General features: G+C 41.0%; 1 protein-coding gene across 1 annotated transcript in view; it reads left to right on the top strand.

Moving 5' to 3' along the window:
- Positions 1 to 343: 343 nt before the first annotated feature.
- The window catches only part of LOC104270896 (alpha-N-acetylneuraminide alpha-2,8-sialyltransferase-like), a gene marked incomplete at its 5' end in the record, with an annotated part of 43,591 nt that continues 24,059 nt past the window's right edge, over positions 344 to 19,875 (top strand). Inside the window, 2 exons of the mRNA XM_009865440.1 lie at positions 344 to 386; positions 502 to 646. Coding sequence (XP_009863742.1) covers positions 344 to 386; positions 502 to 646 — 188 coding nt within the window. The remainder of the gene's footprint in view (positions 387 to 501; positions 647 to 19,875) is intronic.

Consider the following 19,875-nt stretch of genomic DNA (forward strand, 5'->3'; position numbering starts at 1 on the left):
GTTCTAGTACTGGTGTGAATGTAGCAAAAGGATATTTAGTAACTGGAGAGAGATGCCAATTTTCTCCATACTTAAGTTACGTAACTGGTGTTTCAGGAGGCCTGCTCCTTAGTACTGAATTTTCATACATCTTAGATTTAATTCTCAAAGGAGCTTCTCTGATTTCTGTATGTGTTGGAGACCAGTTTTTCAATTCACTAGAATGGGTTGCAAAGGATGGGATTTCTTTTGCTGAATCTTGGTTCTCTTTCTATGCCACACAGAAGTGAATGGAGGTTGACATTTTTTACTATATCTGAGATTTTCTGAAAAACAGTATCAGGTTTTCTGAGCCTTCTCTAAGTAAAAAAAGTCACCCACGGTTCATCCACTTGCTGGGAAGATGAGTGGGTTGCTTTGGAGCATCTGAGAGTAGTAGGATCTTGGGTGGAAGGGATGGTCATTAGAGGAGGAGTGCCAAGGCTTTAATTAATACAGATCTTTTCTGGTTGCCTTCCCTAGGAAACTGCTGGAAGAATGCTGTGACCCTGGGCAGCTCTTCGCTATGACAAAGCTGAACTCCCCGATGGGAAAGAACCTTTGGTTTGATGGGGAATTTTTGTATTCTGTCACTATTGACAATGCAACTTACTCTCTCTTTCCACAGGTTAGTAACTTTTTTTTTTCTTTTCGCCTGAAGTATTAATATACTGAATGATAACATGGTAAACGTGAGTATAAATATACCAAACGTTCATCAAGAAATTGTATCTTCCTTTCTTGGTACAGAGCAGTCTCGTCTACTTATTTACTTCTGTGTTCTGAAAATTGTAAAATGTTGGTATGCATGTAAATATTTCGCTGGCCACTTTTCAGGTGTGCAGATATACACGGGATGAGATGATTTGTAAAAGCTAAGTTCTGGTTATTTTAAGAAGGTGCTTTCTGCATTTCAGTCAGTGATTGCGCTCACTGGAAGCATGATCTCTCATCTAGGATTGCTTCATTTCAGATCCGTTCAGCTAAGATGTGACAGTGCTTTGTATGAAGGTGTCCAGGTTACTTCCAAGTTAATGAAGTTTATTGATGGCAAGCAATGTGAGCCCAATTACAGAAGCTGTCAGCTTGACTTTGTGGTTTCTTGCTGCGTTTTGAGCATTAGAAGTGGTTTGATGCTGCTCAGCAAAGGTGTTTTGGGTTAAATGCAGGGGTTTTGAGCACTTCAAATTCATAACACTGATCTGGGCGTCTTGTATTTTTGATTAATTTATAACCTGATGCTAAATAATGAATTTATTGTACTGAATTTTGTGTAAGGAGAGATGTTGTATGTGGTTATGCATATAAAGCAAGCCAAACATGCAGATGTATTAATTGGTTTACACATTACTTTAATTTCTCAAATTAAAGGCATAGATCTTTATTAAGCCAGTCAGTGTTGAGCCATTCACACCAGGGTTTTAATTTCTTGTGGCTTCAGTTAAACGTGTAGCAGAGTTCTTGTTAAACTTATCCTGCAAATAAAACTTCAAAAAGTTTGTTTTTCCTTTTTTAAAATTTTCTTTTTTTAGAAAAATGTGGCTTCCAGATCTTAGGAACAGAGTTATGACTTTGAATGAGTTCTTTTTAGTGAAGAAAAAGTGAAGGGAAGCTGCAGTGTTGTAGGGAGGAGATAAGAGTAGCCACTTTCTGTTGTTAAGACATCGTCTGGAGGAGAGGTATTACAGCCATGTCTTGTTGAGGCTGCCAAGTTGCTGTCTTGTCACTCAGGTGTGCCTGTTGCAGTGAACCGATTAATGGACCTCTGCCTCCCCTGGGCTGCTCCCCAGCTGCTGTGTCCTGCAAATGCTCAGATAATAAGCCCATGCTGAAAAGAAGTGCATGGCGAGTTCTTTTTTCCTGCAGTGTAGCTGGAAAGGGACTGCCTGGCTGGAGTGGATTTCTCTCCCTGCTTTGAGAGTGGTAGAAAGTTTACGGTATGTCGCAGAGTAGCAGCTGTAAATCTATTTTATGATGATTAGTAGGATGTGCTGTCACAATATTGCAGGGTTTATTGGAGAAAACTGAAATGCTTGGCAGAGCTGTGAACTTTGTATCACACAGAGATCTTGGCAGCAACTGCTCTGTACGTGTAAGTCCTTTCCAACATTTTAGAAAAGCCCCACCTGGGCTGGCACAGGGAGGTCGCAAGGTGTGGCCAGTAGATTGAGAGAGGTTTTCCTCCCCTTCTCCTCTGCCATGGTGAGGCCACATCTGGAATATTGTGTCCAGTTCTGGGCCCCTCAGCTCAAGAAGGACAGGGAACTGCTTGAGAGAGTCCAGCACAGAGCAACTAAGATGATGAAGGGAGTGGAACATCTCCTTTATGAGGAGAGGCTGAAGGAGCGGGGTCCCTTTAGCTTGGAGGAGACTGAGGGGTGACCTCAGGAATATTTTGAAATACGTTAAGCGTGAATGTCACGAAGACGGAACCAGGCTCTTCTCAGGGACGTCCAATGAAAGGACAAGGGGCAGTGGATGCAAGCTGGAGCATAGGAGGTTCCACATGAACATAAGGAAAATCTTTTTCACTGTGAGGGTGACAGAGCACTGGCACAGGCTGCCCAGAGAGGTTGTGGAGTCTCCTTCTTTGAAGACATTCAAAACCCGCCTGGACATGTTCCTGTGTGACCGACTCTAGGTGATCCTGTTTTGCAGGGGGATTTGACTAGGTGGTCTTTCAAGGACCCTTCCAACCTCTAACATTCTGTGATTCTGTGATTTTGTGATGCATTTGGGATTTCAGATTTGGCTTCCCTTGGATTAAAACCTAGCACTGTGCCTGACCACAGTGGTACCTTGCTCCTTTCACAAAAAAGAGCAGACTACCGGATGGGCTCCTTCAGAGTGGCACGTGCCAGTTAGAGAGGAATCAAGGTCTCCAGAGCTCCAGCGGTACCCAGACTTCCAAGCCCTATCATCAGAGTTTACCAGTTGGCTGGATTGAAAGCAAGGATCTGGGAGCCCTTGGATAGACGAGCTGCTGAGGGACAACATGAGCTAAGGAGCTGGGGCTTCAGTGTCCCTAGGCTTGCCAAACAGGCTGTGAAGAGGATGAGAAGATAGTGTTGTAGGGTGGTGATGGAAAAGGTGCATTTTTATGATGTTCCAACCCTAGAACAATGCTAGAAAGCAGCTCTAGGACTGGTGCCAGCTATTCCTTTAATGAATTGATGGGCAGTTCATTTCTGTCAAATGCTACTCACTACAGCTCCCTCTTTCCTTGCAAGTACTGCTGACTCTAACTTGGTGTGTTATTCCTATGTATTTTGCCCAGAGGAATTATTTAGACCTCTGTTGGATGAAATCCTGCTAGGCTTAAAAGCTTAGGAAAATTTATTTGCAGTAAATTCTAAAATGAAGTCTTTTTCTACCTCTTTCTTTCAAGAAAAATACTCGTCTAAATTTTTCAGGCTTCTACTCTGAAGAATGTTGTCTATTAGCTTGCTAGCAACGGGCAAGCGATTTTTTGTGAAGATAAATATTCCTTTCAAAAGTATCCAGAAGCTTAAAACCACTCATAAAATATAGGTAATACTCTGAAATGCTCAAGGGGTTTAACAGGAATGTAAATGGCCGCAGCTATGTTGATTTAATCGAAAAAATATTTCCTCCGGAATATATAAAAAAGGCTCCATCCACATCAATCTGCTGGGCTTAAGCCATTTTGTGCTTGCAAAAGATTTCTCAGTCCTGAACCAGTTTTCAAGTTATGGAATAAAGTAACTCAAAACTAAATAGGAAACTTACTGTATTTTATGGCCTAGAATAGGCTGGTCATGCATTAATGGAGACTTACATAGAAATAATATATATATGTCAGAACGTAGTATCTAAAATGTCACTTATTTTTGAATGTGAACAATGCAAAATAGAATATTTTTTTCTTCTGAGTAATCTTTAGATAAAGTTCTTACAGCTGGTTCAACATTTTCTGATAGAATGCTTTTCCAGTAAAAATGCTATTTCATCAAAACATAAATTTAGTATCAGTTCATTGGTTTTTCAATTTTTCTTTGAAGTGAAAAGGTTAAAAGGTTTTGGTGGTGTTATGGCATTGCATCTTATCATTTTTTAATGTAATATTGCAACTTTTTTATCAGCTCTGTTGGTAGCTTTATTTTTTTTTTCTCACACTTTGCTTGATTATATTCCTCCTCTTATGTTTTCTGAGTTCTTGGTTGGACAAGGGGGAAACTTGCAAAAGAAAAAAGCTTTTATGTGGAAACAGCGTTCCGTGTTTCACTTCAGTTTGTGAGAACAAAATTTGAAGTTGCGGTGTTCTGTGTGAACCAGTAATTCCAGCTGCTGAAAGTGGCTCCTCTTACTCTCCCCCTCTCTCAGTGTCAGTTTTGCTCTGATTTCTAGAATCAATTTATTTATTTATTTTTTAAACGAAGATGAAATATTACGTAGACTGCACCATCTTTCCCTTTCTGGAGAGAAACTGTTCGTGGTTCATGGTCAATACCTAACGCTCAGCAGAAGATGTGGCCAGGATGCGGCTCACCACTAGAAGATGCCCTAGCATGCAATGAGGGCAGGGGCATCCCACCTACATCTCGTCTCCAGCACATCTTACAGTGGCATTACTTGGAGCTATTGGATAATACACTGTCATTTCAATTAAAATCAGACATTTCTTGACAGCAGCTTTGTTGTATTAACCTGCTGTGATCTACAGCATTATTTCTCATTATTAGGAGACAAAAAATATAAAGTCTGCCTACAACTGTAGGCGTAGTTTAATATTAACCACGAGAGGTTATTCTTACTGTGTACCTACTATTTTTCTACAGCTTTTCATGTAGAAGTTTCAATGTTAGCCAGTAATTTTGATACATATCTGGGACACTGAGAGTTCAGAGGCACAGGTGACCCTACTACAGTGGAGATCAGTAGCATGGTTGGCTAAACCTCAGAATAGCCAGGCTGCCTTGTCTTGGGTTGGCCACCAATGGCCACAGGTAACTTGTAAATGTATTTCCTCTCCCTTGTGGTCTGACTATTTTACAGAAAACAGAACTGTGTTGTGTTGGTGAGTGTTCAGCAGCCCTGTCCCTGACAGGACAGAGACATAGAATCATAGAATCTTTAAGGCTGGAAAAAACCTCTAAGATCATCTAATCCAACCATCAACTCCACATTACCATGACCACTAAACTATATCCTGAAGTGCCACATCAGCAGGTTTTTTGAACACCTCCAGGGTGTACCCTTCCTGGGTAGCCTGTTCCAGTGCTTCACCACTCTTTCAGTAAAGACATTTTTCCTGATATCTAATTTAAACCTCCCCTGGTGCAACTTGAGGCCATTTCCTCTCCTTGCTCTTCAGCCTGGAAGTTTAGCCATGCAGCTCTTGTCCTGTTGCGTTATATTGAGGCACAACAGAAAGCATGTCTAAAATTTTCCACCTATTACTGTCTGACTAGAATGGAAGAAACCAGGCTTCCATATATTCCTACAGTAATTTTTAGATGCTATGAGTAAACATGGTGTAACCGCAGCAGTAGCTGGGATGTAACTCAAAATCATGTGAGCTAATACTCATCGGCTTTTGAGTTAGAGAATAAAATTTTCAGCCTGAAGAAGAGAAGGCTCCAGGGAGACTTTATAGTGGCCTTCCAGTACCTGAAGGGGGCTACAGGAAGAAAGGGAGGGCCTCTTTATCGGTGAGTGTAGTGATAGGACGAGGGGCAACAGTTTCAGATTGAAAAAGGGTAGATCTAGATTAGACTTTAGGAAGAAATTCTTTACTGTGAGGGTGGTGAGACACTGGAGCAGGCTGCCCAGAGAATCTGTGGAAGCCCCCTCCCTGGCAGTGTTCAAGGCCAGGCTGGATGGGGCTTTGAACAACCTGGTCTTGTGGAAGGTGTCGCTGCCCATGGCAGGGGGGTTGGAATTGGATGATATTTAAGGCCGCTTCCAACCCAAACCATTCTCTGATTCTACGAAATTTAGGAAAACTGAGAACTGTTTCTGGATACCTTGTGATAAGGAGAAAAGCAGTATTTTCGACATTATTAATTGGAATTTAAATTTTTGTCCTTAATATAAAGGCAGGGAAAAAGTTAATCACTCTACTTGTAAGTGCAAGATGGACACATTGTCTGACATCTTTTGGGTTGTCAGGGTGAATGTTTTATTGGGTTATAGTGAATGATTCTATGATTGTGCAGTGTGAGTTGTGGTTTTTATTCGGGATACCTGTTACATTCTGGGAGCTTGTTTAATTTTTTCTTAGTTGCTCACAGTTTTCCTCTTTGACAACAGATTTTATCACATCCTTTCCTGATGCTGGTACTTGTGCTGTGTCAAAGCAAATTCCCTGGTCTTAGAGTTATACATGGCAGCTAGTAGAATAATTTGTAATTGTTTCAGGACAGTAATTCAAATTTGGAAAGGGAGTTCGGTGTAGAGTCTGCAGGCTTTTCTCCTGAGGAAGAAAATGGCAATTTGATTCAAGTAAAGGCTGAGATCTGGCAGCAGCAGGGACTAGGAAGGGATAGGTGGGAGTGTGTCTGCTGTGAAGATGCAGAGTGGAGTGTGAGGGTCCAGCTGTGTAAGGAGTGTGAACGCTGTCAAGTGTTAACTTGCTTAGGGCACACGTTGTGTGTTGTTTGGACCAATTTTAGGCACAGGTGATTCAAAAATCATGTGTGAAATGAGAAGCCACTTGAAGTGAAGGGAGTTAGGATTTGGTGGACTGCGGTGTTGCCAGGAGGCATGAATTACTGTCTTTGCTGTTGACTGTGGAAGACTTTTTGCTTCCAGTCTAACTTATTGAAGTACTCTGTTCTCAGTAAAGCTCTGTAATTAATAGCTGCTTGGAGAAATACATTGAAATATTTGCTGTCATGTGTGCCCTGATCTTTTTTCTGGATGTCTTCAGTAGGGGCATGAAGTGCCTGCATTCTTGACATTTATTAAACAACTCTTACCTTTACTTCCGTTAATTCTATTGTCAAAATACTATCTCCCTGACTTCTTTTGAATTGTATTTAATTAGAAATCAGGGAAATTTCTTGGTGCTGCCCCTTTTCTTCCTTTTTTTTTTTCTTTTTTGCCCTCCTTTTTTTTTTCTCCTCAAGCATGCTGTAGTTCAAACTGTATTCTTGATTGGAGCTTGTCATGGTTTAACCTTTGCCCACAACTAAGGACCACACAGCTAGTTAGTGAGTGGTCACTCCCTTATTGTGGGCTGAGATAAGAACAATTTAATAATTGACATATAGTAATGAGAAGGAAGATAACAAAAAGAGAGAAAGAAGCAGCAAGAGAAGACAAGTGCTGCACAATGCAGTTGCTCACCATCTGCTGATCGGTGCCCAGCCAGTCCCCGAGCAGCGATTGGCCCCTCCTGGCCAACTCCCCCAGTTCGTACACTGGGCATGACATCCTATGGTATGGAGTATCCCTTTGGCTAGTCCAAGTCACCTCTCCTGGCCATGCTTCCTCCCAGCTTCTTGTGCACCTACTCGCTGGCAAGAGCATGGGAAACTGAAAAGTGCTTGACTTAGGATAAACACAGCTTAGCAGCAACTAAAATGTCAGCATGTTATCAGCATTATTCTTACACTAAATCTGAAATGCAGCACTGTACCAGCTACTGGGAAGAAAATTAACTCTATCCCTGCTGAAACCAGGATAGGTCTACATATAATTAGTCAAAATGAAAATGCAGTAAACATTAATTATTGCAGACACGGAAAACATATTGCATACTAAAAGGCAAAGAAGTGGTTGTATCTTGGGAAGTGACATCTACATGTTGGAAATACAATTAAAAAGAGATATTCTGAATTATTCAAGTAATTGTATCATATGGGGCCTTTCATAAACTGGAATATGAAATACTCTCTGTAGAGACCTGACAAATTGTGCTCTTTTGGAGCATGAGTCTTCCCTTCAATCCTGAACACTCTGGCCATTGGCATCAGGGTGATTGAGATAAAAAATCAAGCTTAATATTTAATTAAGTGAAACCCCTATCCTCACTTTGAGTCCATTCTGACAATTAAACACTGTGTAATTGGACCATTTTGTGCAGCCTGTTACTAAAGCTGGAACAGGACATCATCTCTTCTGTCTGGTCAGCTAAGTGAAAGCCATAGCCCATCGGAAGCTACTCCATATAGACAAGATGCACACATGCCTGATGGTGAAAATCAAATTTGTGTTGAAAAGACTGAGACGCAATGTGTACAGTTTCAAGTAATTAACTAGAGGATGGGCAACAGGCTTTCAGTCCCTGTTGATTATTGGATGTGTGCTTTAGTTTCTCTGGGCTTGCTGAAATGTCTTCAGCCAAGCTGGTTAGCCAGGCTGTCTTTGGTGAGCCTAATTTTCTGGGGTTTATCTGCAATAATGCACATGCCAAATTGACTTTATCTCAGTCAGTGCAAATATATAAATAGATGCTGACCTTTGCAAATGTGACAGAGAGGAAGGGAAGGACTAGATCTGCCTGCAAAGTGTCAGTTTGGCCTGCAGGCAGAAAAAGAGCAGTGGTTGCCTTAGCTCAACCTTTCTCTTTCAAATCTGAAGTGACTGAGCATCAGTCACTCTCCTTTCTAGGTAACACAAGAGCTGATCCAAGCACACAGCAGTGCCTTTGCCGGACAGACCCTCATGTCCTTGGGCAGTCAAAAAACCCCCACAGATTAATCCCACCTCTGTTTGGGATTTTGGGGACTGCATGATGTCAAAGAGCACATGTGGTCCAGCTTCTGCCTTCTTGTGGATGCCAGTTCTTGTGGATACCTGCAGTACTAAAAGAAGTATAAAACCCTCTGGGACTGTTGTGGGAGCCACCTAAGACAGGAACATGGGTTATTTTCAGGAGGGTATTCAGCCATGATAGTGTTGCAGCTTGGAGTGATTTTGTATTTGGAAAAGGCTTCAGAGAGCACATTTATGAATTTCTTTTGGTACCCAAGGCTGTACAGTTACTGACTGGCGAGATGCAAGCCTGCATGCACATGGAGCAGCCACTGAGTGTGAAGAGGCCATAGCAGAGCTGGAAACACAGGCAGGGCTGAGCAATATGGCAGTGCTGTGCTGTCCCCAGGAGTGAGGGGATACGGTAAAAGGGCATCTGCTGGCAGAGGCAGGCAGGACTTTGCAGCGCTGCGCACTAGTGCACGTTTCTACTCACGCACAACAGAAATTTTCACCTCAAGTAACGTTTTTGACGGTACCTAGAATTCACAGCTGCAGATGCTACATACGCTGTGGGATTGTAAAGCAAAAAGGCTGAACCCGAAGAGGAAGTGAGGGGCATCGCGGACAAAGACGGCCAGAGAGGCTGTGCTGCTGCTCTGGGAAATGTATGGGCTTTTTAGTCAGTGTTCATCTGCTTGATGGGGACATAGATTTGCTGCTTTAGAAGGAAGAAATATAAGCAGGAGAATAGTTAAAGGAAGCGGTCACAGATGAGAGGCTGTAGGGACAGCAGACTTCTGATGGCTTCAAGTAACTACAGGGCGTGCGAGCTGCCTCGCTGAGGGTATAAAAATAGAACTGAGAGTGGGTTCTAGTCTGCCCAAAAGCAACACGGCTGGATTTGTTTTGTTTGTTTATTGTAGCTTTGTATAGCTGATAAGACACTAAAAGGAAATTCTTTCTCCATGAAGGGTTTTTTTTGGCAGTGAACTTGTTTATATGCCAAGACTTCCACCTGCAGGTGCAGTGAGACCTTTGCTTCTTTGGAAGTCAGTATCTAAATTGCAAGTAAGCTTTATCCTTTATGTCCTGGCCACCTGTTAGCCTTTCTTATTATTTATGAATTTTATTTTTAAAACTCATCTTGTTCAGTTTACTGTATATGTGACTATGCATTTGAATTATTCAGTGATCAGATTGCATTGCATTAATTTGCTGTATTCAGTAGTTTGCTGTTTTGGTGAGATACTTCTAAAACAGGCTTAATACCAGTACTGACTTATTCAAAGCTTAGGCTTAGTTCAATTTCATGCCTGGCACTTACCACCTGGCAGAAGAATTAGTAAGAGGGAACTGATGAAATATTGCATACTTCTGTTTTTGATACAGTTATTTGGTTTCTTGATATGCACATGTAAATTTTACTGGAGTGTGGCAGGATATCAGATTACATTCAGAAAGTATTTCAGCTGCAGCAAAGACGTTAACGCCTTTCTTCTCCCAGGTATTCCTAAATACAGAGTCTTCAGGCCTGAAGAAAGTCAGAGAAGGTTACACCACTGCAGAAGATATTAAGAAGGAGTAGCACGGTTACAAATCTTACAGGAGCATTATATAGTGACTTTCAAGGGATCCTTTATGTCCTCTTACTTAGGGGGGAGTATAAACCCAGCTTTACATTTAGTGAGCAATCTACTGCATTACAGTTGGGGAATTGACTTAAGTATCCAGGCATGGTTAATTCAGAGTCCTTATAACGTGATATGGCATGCATGGGAAGGGCTGTGTGGTTTTCTGGAACAACTTTTATTGTCTGAATGGCTCCCATGAGACAGGCAATGGCTTCCAAGTGATATTTTGGACATTGGGAAAATAATGCAGTAGTGATTTTCTTACATCAGGATACACCAGCTAAATCCTGTGATGCTGGACACAGACGTGAAGTACTGTTTAGCTTGCTGTTGCTTGGATCAAGAATGCAGGGTGAGTTTTTTTTTTTCCTTCTTGATTCACAGAGCTTATGCTTTTTCTGAGTCATTAAGGAGAAATTTTACAATTAAAACTGTGCTGGAGATTGTCTGCTGGCCAATAGTTACTAATCTGAGGTGGCTGTTTTGTGTGTGGTGGCTAAAGGGGTAGTCTGTAGTGGCAGGCAAAAGCAAGATAACTGAAAGCACCAATGTCTTTGCAGCCTAAATGAGTCAGGAGATGACATTTAACAGCCTCATGAATTTGGACTTGTGCAATATAACTGTGAATCCCAAATGCAGAAGAGAAAAGTTCTTGCCAGTGCAGAGATGATGTCTTTTCTTTTTCCTTACTATTTTTAACTTATTTTTCTAAAGTCTGTTGCAGACGCTTCTGTGGACCATGGCATTTGGGGCTGGTGACAGTTGGCAGGGCTAGGTCTAGGTAAGTTGTGGAGAAGTGCAAGTTGTGAATATGCGTGCCTGGCTTTGCACGTGATTTGAAGGAGGAACACTTAAGCCAAAGACCATGGCTTAGGCTCGCTGGCTTTAGTCCAACCCATTAATCCCAGGAAGACTGCTGTAGGCATTCTCAGGGTATTCCCATGTAGGGTACATTATTGCAAGCACGATTTTGCACACTGTCCTAGGTGAGCCCTTGATCTGTAAGCTGAAAGTCAATTATAAAATCCTGTGGGTGGGGTTAGGGTGGAGGTTTGAGATTCCTGTGTGCCAGCATGGTGGCTGTAATAGAGCTACCTAATATTACCTCATGGAAGCTCAGTGCCTGTATTTTTCTCAATACAAAGCATACTGAACAAATGATCTCCAATTTGAGAGGTTTCAGATGAAAGACACTGGATTCATGATGATCATTTGATGATCATTTGATAAGGAGGAAATTACCTGAACTCTATCTCAAATATTAGTTCTGTGAGACCTCAAATGTTTTCTAGAAATTCCCAAGTCATGCAGGTGCATTTGAGTACCTTCATTTTCTGGCATGGGAATTGCATGATATATGAAGAACAAAAATTGTACATCTTGGAGGGGGGGGCTGGCTTTTTATTTTGCCCAGAGAATATGCCTCTAATAGGAAGGGGATGGAGAAGTTTTCTTTAGAAGTAAATTATCCACCTTAGTATGAAGAAGTAAATGTGATCTGAATAGCCTGATGTGAAACAGCTCTTAGAAGTCAACCGTCTTAATACTAGAGAGCAGTCTTGTCCACCTACTGCTGCCTTAAATAGTCTTCTTACCCCAAAAGATTTACAGTTAAGTGTGAACAAATGAAGAGCATAATTCCTAACATCCTGTGCTTGAAAAGCGTGGCCTTGGGGTTTTAAGACAAGGTCTGGATTCATAGAACAATTTAAGCACAGGTGTATTACACTGAAATGCAACCGTGTTGCTGTCTCATGCTGATGGAGCTATTTAGTGAGCCATTCACTCAGATAGGGATAAATGTTAATGCCGATAGACCAATTTCTCGTGTGTATAACATCTCCTTACTTACAGTTTTATGGGGTGTGACCAAAGTGTTTGCAGCCTGTTAAGTCCAGTGGTAATGAGGCTTTCCTACAGTGACCAAAGGAAAAAAGTCAGTGCGGTGAAGGTGGTAGTGGTGATACCAGGATTACTGCATCTTCGGGTTTTATGCATGGGCAGGCTGCTCCCTCAGGGATCTCTCCTCAGTCAACTTCACTGTATCATCTCACTGATGTGGTTGTATCTGGTTAAGTACATGTCATAGCTAGCTGCAAATATATGCCAGAGGGTGCCTAGCAGCATGTGGGGTGATTGGGACTAGGCTTGTTGGCTCCATCCTCTACCTGCTGTACTTGGGCAAGAAGCACCAGTTAGAAGAGAATAAGGGCTTCGGTTGCAGCCCCTCGATTGAACGACACCAAACCAAAATCAGCACCTATTTTCACACAGTTCCCTTTGCACTCAGAAGGCTGCACAAAGAAATGCATGCAATCACACCACATAACCCAGAGCTACAACGATATTTATGATTTTGCTTTTACAAAGCCAGGCTTTTAGGGGAAAAAGCCTTGCACCTTCACATGGGGATTCACTAGGCAGTGCTACATTAAAATACAGCGTCTCCATCAGTTCATTCTGACAGTATCATAGTAAAACCTGTGCTGTCATTTTCTGGAGGGGATACTCAGAGGTCACTGCCCTCTTGCTTCTGCCTCATAGCAGATGGCTCTACCCGAGCTGTACCCAACATCTATTATCTAATAACTTTTTACACCTTCTAGTGTTGGAAATTCCACAGCCCAGTAGGCAGACCATTATAGTACTTTGTTGTCCTTATGTGTAGAATGTGTTTCTCCAGATGTCTAACCTAAAATTCTCCCTTGGATATAATTTAACATTTTTTTTCTTATCTTTTCCATATATGACTGCTATCAAGTCTCCTCACAGTGTTTTTTATCTAGCCTAAACAGCCACAACTCTTTTAATAAGATATTTTTTCTAAACCTCTGAACATTTTAGTTTTTCTGATAGTCTGTAAGGAAGATATATGACAATTAGTCATGTGGTTCCCTCAGAAATGTATCCCCAGACTCTCCCTTTGGAAATGGTGCAAAACATCAATGGCATATCCTCTGAAAGGCTTGTGTGTTTCTGTTTGAATGAGCTTGGATTTAGTGTTGCCAATTATTCCTGTAGCCAGGACACTGCTGGCTGTTGCTACTGATGAGGCAAACCTGATGTCCGAGCATACATGCTGCTCCTCTCTCCCTGATGATGTGCCCTTAGCACTGAACAGGCAACAGAGCTCAAGTATCTTCTCCTTTCCAGGGTAAGATCTCTGTACACTGCAGTCACAGCTCTGACAGTCTTCTTCAGCTAACCTCACCCATCTCTCCACCTCAGTAAACTGAAAGTACTTTATGTAGTGGGAAGCAGACAGACGGACAGTTGTCAGCAGTGAGCTCTTTCTCCAGGGGACACAGTGAAGATCTCACAGTGCTACTATTGCACATCTCTATTTCTCAGTGTATAGACCCAAGCTGAACTGGATCTGCCTGCAGTGCATGAAATAATACTACGGAACATTTTCTCTCTGTTGATGTTTTTTAGTGACATTATGAACATGACTAGATTGTGGGATGGGAGTGTGTACTGTGTTGTGGTTTTTAGGCTGCCTAACCTATTTGTAGTCTAGTCCATTAATAGACATTCCTCTGTCCAAACCATTTCCAGTGTTTTCCTCAATCTAAAATCCACTGGCTTGTCTCAGTTCTCCTGTTGCAGGAGGGTTTGGCATATGCACAGTGTAGCTTGTTATTTGGGAGTAAATGCTGCAAATTTAACTGGTGGGACTCAGTTCATTAGGAGACAGTTTAAGTGAAAGGAGACAATAAATGCAAAGGCTACACACATCTGTTCCGTGATCCACTGTCGTGCCAGAAGAAGAAATGAGAAAGCCAAAGATAAGTAATCCTTGGTATGAGTATGATGCTCTTTATAACAATTCCCTCAAGCACTTTACAGTCATTCAAATTCAATGTATGGTGTTATTGCACAGCTAAACCTATGCCTAGCAAATCTCTGGAGGCAAAACAAGGATTTCTCCATGGGGAGTGTGTGGGGAAGAAATACTGCAAAACCCCTTTTCTCTGTATGATAAACAGATATAGATGCTGAACCACTATTCCTTTTGCTTAACAAAAAAATAGGAAGAGACCTAGAGAGCCTCTGTGATATTCTGGACCGTATTTCAACTTTGCAGTCAGGAGCTCTTCTCCACCCAATGGTGTTAAGCAAGTGCTTGGAAAAGTGGGACTACCTTGTTTAGGTTTGCCAGCACTGCTTTCCTGGCTCTGATCTTTTTGCATTTGCAATTCCTCAGTTTAGGTCTGTCATTCAAGTGGTAGCCAGGGCTGGCACCCTCATGTCCTAGCATGGCTGTGGCTGTTGTCAGCACAGTCGTTGCATTTGTCATTTCAAGGCTGTCACTATGCAAGGAAATGTGAGTGCTGGATTATTAAGCACCAGAAGAACCATGGTGGGGAAACGAGTAACAAGCGATGTTGCAAAGTAGTTTAAGTGAAGCATGGTTACACCAAAGTCAATAGCAATGTTCCAGCTGACTTCAGCATGGCCAGGATTTAGCCAACAATACCCTCTTGCCAACTGCAGTTCTTCTAGGGACTTGTAAATTTGGTTTTGTGACTTCTGACTGGGTAACGTGACTTTTTTTTTCTTTCCATTTCTTGGCCTTTGTTAGATTTTTTTTTCATGTAGTGAAGAATTATTTGTCTTCTTCATCAAGTTTGACTGAAAAGTACTTGTTTATCATAGAGTCATAGAATGCATTGAGTTGGAAAGGGACCTTTAAAGGTCATCAGGTCCAACCCCCCTGCTGTGAACAGGGACATCTTTAACTAAATCAGGTTGCTCAGAGCTCAGTCCACCAGACCTTGAATGTCTCCAGGGGTGATGCTTCTACCACCTCTCTGGGCATCCTATCCCAGGGTTTCACCATGTTCATTGTTAAAAAAATTATCATTTATGTCCATTCTAAATCTATCCTATTTCGTCTTAAAATCATTACCCCTTGTCCTATTGCAAGAAGCTTGACTAAAAAAATTGTTCCCATCTTTCTTATATTATTGAAAGGTCATAATTAGATTTTATTCTCTTTAAGACAGGCCTTGAGTGAAAAGGTAAGGCAAATGTGAAATAGGCACTCAGATGAGATAAAAAGGAGCTTTTTGTCACTACTCTTCCTTGCCATCCTTTCTGTTACTCATGCTAATAAGCAGAGAATCATCACCAACTTGATGCTTCCCCGAGTCCTTGCAAGCAGGCTGTGTGTAAGTCTTGCAGAATCTTCACACCCTTTTCTACTTCTCTGTCTCTCTCAATGAGCTCTTAACTCGTCAGACTGTTACTTTTGCAGGGCAAAAGCAGCCTTTTTTTGTATGCTTCTCTGAGTGTGTGTATGAGGATGGTGCATGCCACAGTGGTCAACATAACAATAGTACAGTGGGGTAATCTGTAATTTGATTGGCTTTTATTTTCCATTTAGTTTTTAAGTGGTAAGAGCTCCTTGGCATGTGAATGAAAGAAGTGAAATCACTGCGGTCCTGGTTTCCTGAAGCAGTAGTGAGAATCTTATTTTCTGCAGCTTTTTCTTGAGAGAGGATCAGATACTATACTCTTCAGGTATGAATTTACTCCAAATCGTCACCAGGATGCCTGGATAGTCCCTGTATTTTTGGATTTTCAAATTGAATATCTGATTACTTGAGAATAGACTGTCTGAGAGACAAGAAGGTTGTAGACTAAGCCTGTGTAGTAATAATCAGCAATGGTTGTTTCTCTTTAAAGTTTGTTATGTCGTCCCACTGGGCACTTGTAAGGGTAAATACTTTTTGGAAGCATGCAGTTGCATGAAGCCTACGAAATAAATAAATATTCCTGTGAAAATCAGAAACTTGGTTTCTGTGATTTCAAAGGGTCTTCTTTTATCAGACATGAAAAATGTAGAGGTGAAATTAGAAAGTGTTTGGGGTTGTTCTACTCCACTGTAAATTAGTTTCTTCCTGCTAGCTTTATTGCTAGCATTTTGATCCTGCGAGGAGCATAGCTGTATAACTCCTCGTTCATACTAATTGGGTATGCAAGAGATAATCAAGGGTTTTATTCTTTTAAATAGAAGCTTTCAGTCTTTCTTTCCCTTTTTCCAAGCTCTCCGAAGTCTGATATGCCAATTACCTCCATCCAATGTTACTCTTGTTAACCGTGTAAACTTGATTTTCACACTGATTTGGTTCATAAAATGCATGTTAATAACTATGTCCCTGTTATCCTTCCTCATTTATTTCCCTGACTTGTGAGTACTGCTGGTTCTGCACTTTATATAACTTTGCACTTCATTCTCTTTGCCAGTTTTAGTTGAGGGTTATCTTTGTCTTGGGTAAGGTAACCTGAATGGCCAACTTGACATTAACGTAGCAGCTGTTTGCTGGTGCCAGCAAAGTGCTACGGGGAGCTGGAGTGACGGGGATTTAGCATAACAGCATCTCAATGAGTGAAGCTCTATCAAGTAATTTAACTTGCATGTGTTTACAGAAATGTGAGCTTGTAGAAATTGCACCTTTTTACTCAACAGAGCCCCTTATTTCCTACACCGAGATTTATCTTCCTGTTGAAGAAAGCAAGTTTTCATTTGTGTCATTCCATCAGTGCACATTCAACTACAGAAAACAAGTCAGATTTTGTGTTGCCTTGCTCCTAACTAGCATTGCGAGTTTAATAGGGTTTTTATCATATATTTGTTAAGTCCTAAAAATTTTACGTGATTGTATTACCCTTGCTTCTTCACGGAGCTGACAATGTACAAAGCAGATAAAAATGAAACTGATTTACTAAGAGACCTAACAGAGGTCTTGATTTTGGAAATTACATGTTCTTATAATAGGCACTTTCTCTTTAAGCCTGTAAGAGCAGAACTCTAGCTTCTTGGTTGAGACAGGATCTTTCCATGCCTAGGCTGAAATTTGAGCTGGCCTCTGACTGAGAGGGGGAGAATATGTAAAACCACATTAAATAGACCTTTTGTCTGATAGCAGCAATTTTGATAATCCAGAAGTAAGGTGAAGTAGTGTGTACACTATAGTAAAGATATGTTTGTGGTTAGTTATATTACAGGTAAGAGAGTGAGACTAAATATTTTTCAAAGCTCACATATTCCAGTGTACTTCTGTGTTGACTCTTGTCAAAGACATCTGTTGCCCACAGCGTCTCCCTTTGGATCAGTGTCCCCTTCTCCAACAGCGAAGACCTTTGTTGTCTTTCCTGCTATGTGACACAAAGAAGGTTACCCTCAGACATGAGAAGCTGCGCCTTAGGTTTGACTGTTCAGGGGAAGCCTAGTTCATGTCTTCTTAATGTCCGAGTAACTGAGTGTGACTTTCTCCTGGGTTGCAGCCCAAGCACCCTGTACGGAGCCATTGCTGACAGCTCTCCCGCCTGCTGCTTCTTCATCGTGCTTTCCTCTCCATGATGTTGTCTGGCTCTGAGATCTCTCGTGGGTAGTCTCCAGCCCTCCCCACCTGCTGCTGCTATTCTTCAGTCTTTATTAGTGTCTCCTAGTTGGCATTTTAATCACAATTAAGGGTCAGTTGACTTCCCCCATTGATGCTTTCTGGGCTGCTGTCATGGTGTGTGAAGTTCATGGAGCTTCTCGTAGACCTTCAAGACAGAGAGTCACTGCAGTGATAAAAACGAGAAGCATGAATCTCGTTTTGCGCCTGTTTCACAGCAGTGTAACTCTTCTGGCTTCTTCACTTTATCCTGCTGTTGGGATTTGAAACCTACATAAAGATGAGACAACCCCCTTCCATGTAAGTGCTACTCCAGAAGTATGATACCACGGTAATTTGCACACCTGGAGTGTAATTTAAAGCATTTTAGAAATGAATTACAGGTTTTCATAGTCGATTTTTCAACTGTAAGATGATTTGCTCATGATTGGTGTTAGACAGGAGTTGCAGTTGCTTTGCTGCTGCCTATTTCTTTGCTATCTAGTTGTCTTTTTTTCCCAATAGTAATACTGTGTAATAATGTTCTGTTATTCTGATAGCCTTTGAAGGTATAAGAACACAGATAAAATGAACTCTGTAAGGAGAGGTAATATCTTTTTATTAAAGTAAGATAAGCTTAGCTCTCATAGGGCGCTCTTTCTCTGCAGGCCCCACAGTACAGATTTTACTGTTGTTCTCTATTTTATGGATGAGGAAATAAGCAGTTACCTAAGGTGATAAGCAGAAGAACCTAGAGCAGAACTCCACTTTAATGAACATATATGATATAGATTGTAGGTTTGGTTTGCCATGTCCAAAGGAAACAGTGCACAATTCTTAGAGGTTTTTAACTCTCGTATGAGTTTTTGGTACATTCTGTATATGCCTGATATAAGCCAGTGAGCTTCCAGTCTCATCCAGTATGACTTAGTTGTGAAAGAGGACTTCAGAAGGTTCACTGGCCTGAAAGAGTCCTTTTTTTTTTCTCCTTTGAGAGTGGTGAACTTCAAACTCATATCCTGTGCTTGATGCACTAAATTCTGAAATTTAACTGGCCAATTGCTAAATTTCATCAGGAAACATAAAGTCAAAACAGGCAGGGTGCTTACTAGTCATAGGCAACAAGATAAAATCATGACTCTGCAGAAGGACTACACATGCAGTCTGAAGTTTTGATTATTTGGGTTTTACTTAACTTCAGCTGAATTATGGTTCTCTTTATTCCTCCATGATTAGAATCTCATTGGTTTTAATTATTTTCTGAATTTTCCCACAGTAGGAAGTTCTCCATTATGGCACTGCAATATTTTTGTAATGATGCTTTTCTTGCATATCTGAACATGCAGTATGTCCTCTTGTTAGCGCTCTCACCAACCCATTATTTAAGAGCATAGGCATATAATCAATAATTTTCTTTTTGCTCTCTCCTTTGTTTTGGGTTTTTTTTTGATCTTTCTAGATCACAAACCTACTTTGATTTTGTTCTCAATTAGCATGCTGTGATGACATTTCTCTGTGGCATTTTAAAGTGAATTTGGTACTATTTTAATGCTCTACAGATAAGATTTTTGGAAACTGTATAAGATTATTTCATTAAATACCTCATTAGCAGACCAGATATAGCTCATCTTTGAAAAGTCCTTAAAGCTTGAGTAGATAGAGAAAATCTAAGATGTGCAGCATTCCTAATTTAACAGCAATCCAAATCAGTCACTTAACAGCCCTTTTACGTGTAAATTTATGAAGTTTTTTCCTTCTTCTGGCAAATAGGCCAACAACCCCTTTATTGTTTTACTTTCAAGGAAGCTAAATACAGTATAACTTGCAAAAATGTGACAGGTATGTGTGGCTTTGATGAGTAGCCTTTCCGCCAGAATTTATGGGAGTTCTCTTTCAAAAAGCATTTTCATTGAAACTATGCTTTCAGGGCCTTTTTCATTTCACTAACGTATGCCTAACTACCACTTACTGGCAGCGCACTCGAAATTTCTGTCAGAAGGAATAAATTTAAAAAAAACAGTTTTGTTCTTTAAAAATTGTCTTTTGATTGCCGTATCTTATGTTTTGCCTTCAACGGATGTCTAGCTACTTAGTTGAGGGAGAAAAAAAAAGCCATCTCTGCAAAAATGACGAGCTGAGTAAAAACGAGGTTTTTCTTTGGCGGTGCATTAAGA

The sequence above is a fragment of the Apaloderma vittatum genome, unplaced genomic scaffold (assembly GCF_000703405.1).
Source record: "Apaloderma vittatum isolate BGI_N311 unplaced genomic scaffold, ASM70340v1 scaffold4400, whole genome shotgun sequence".
Taxonomy (NCBI): Eukaryota; Metazoa; Chordata; class Aves; order Trogoniformes; family Trogonidae; genus Apaloderma; species Apaloderma vittatum.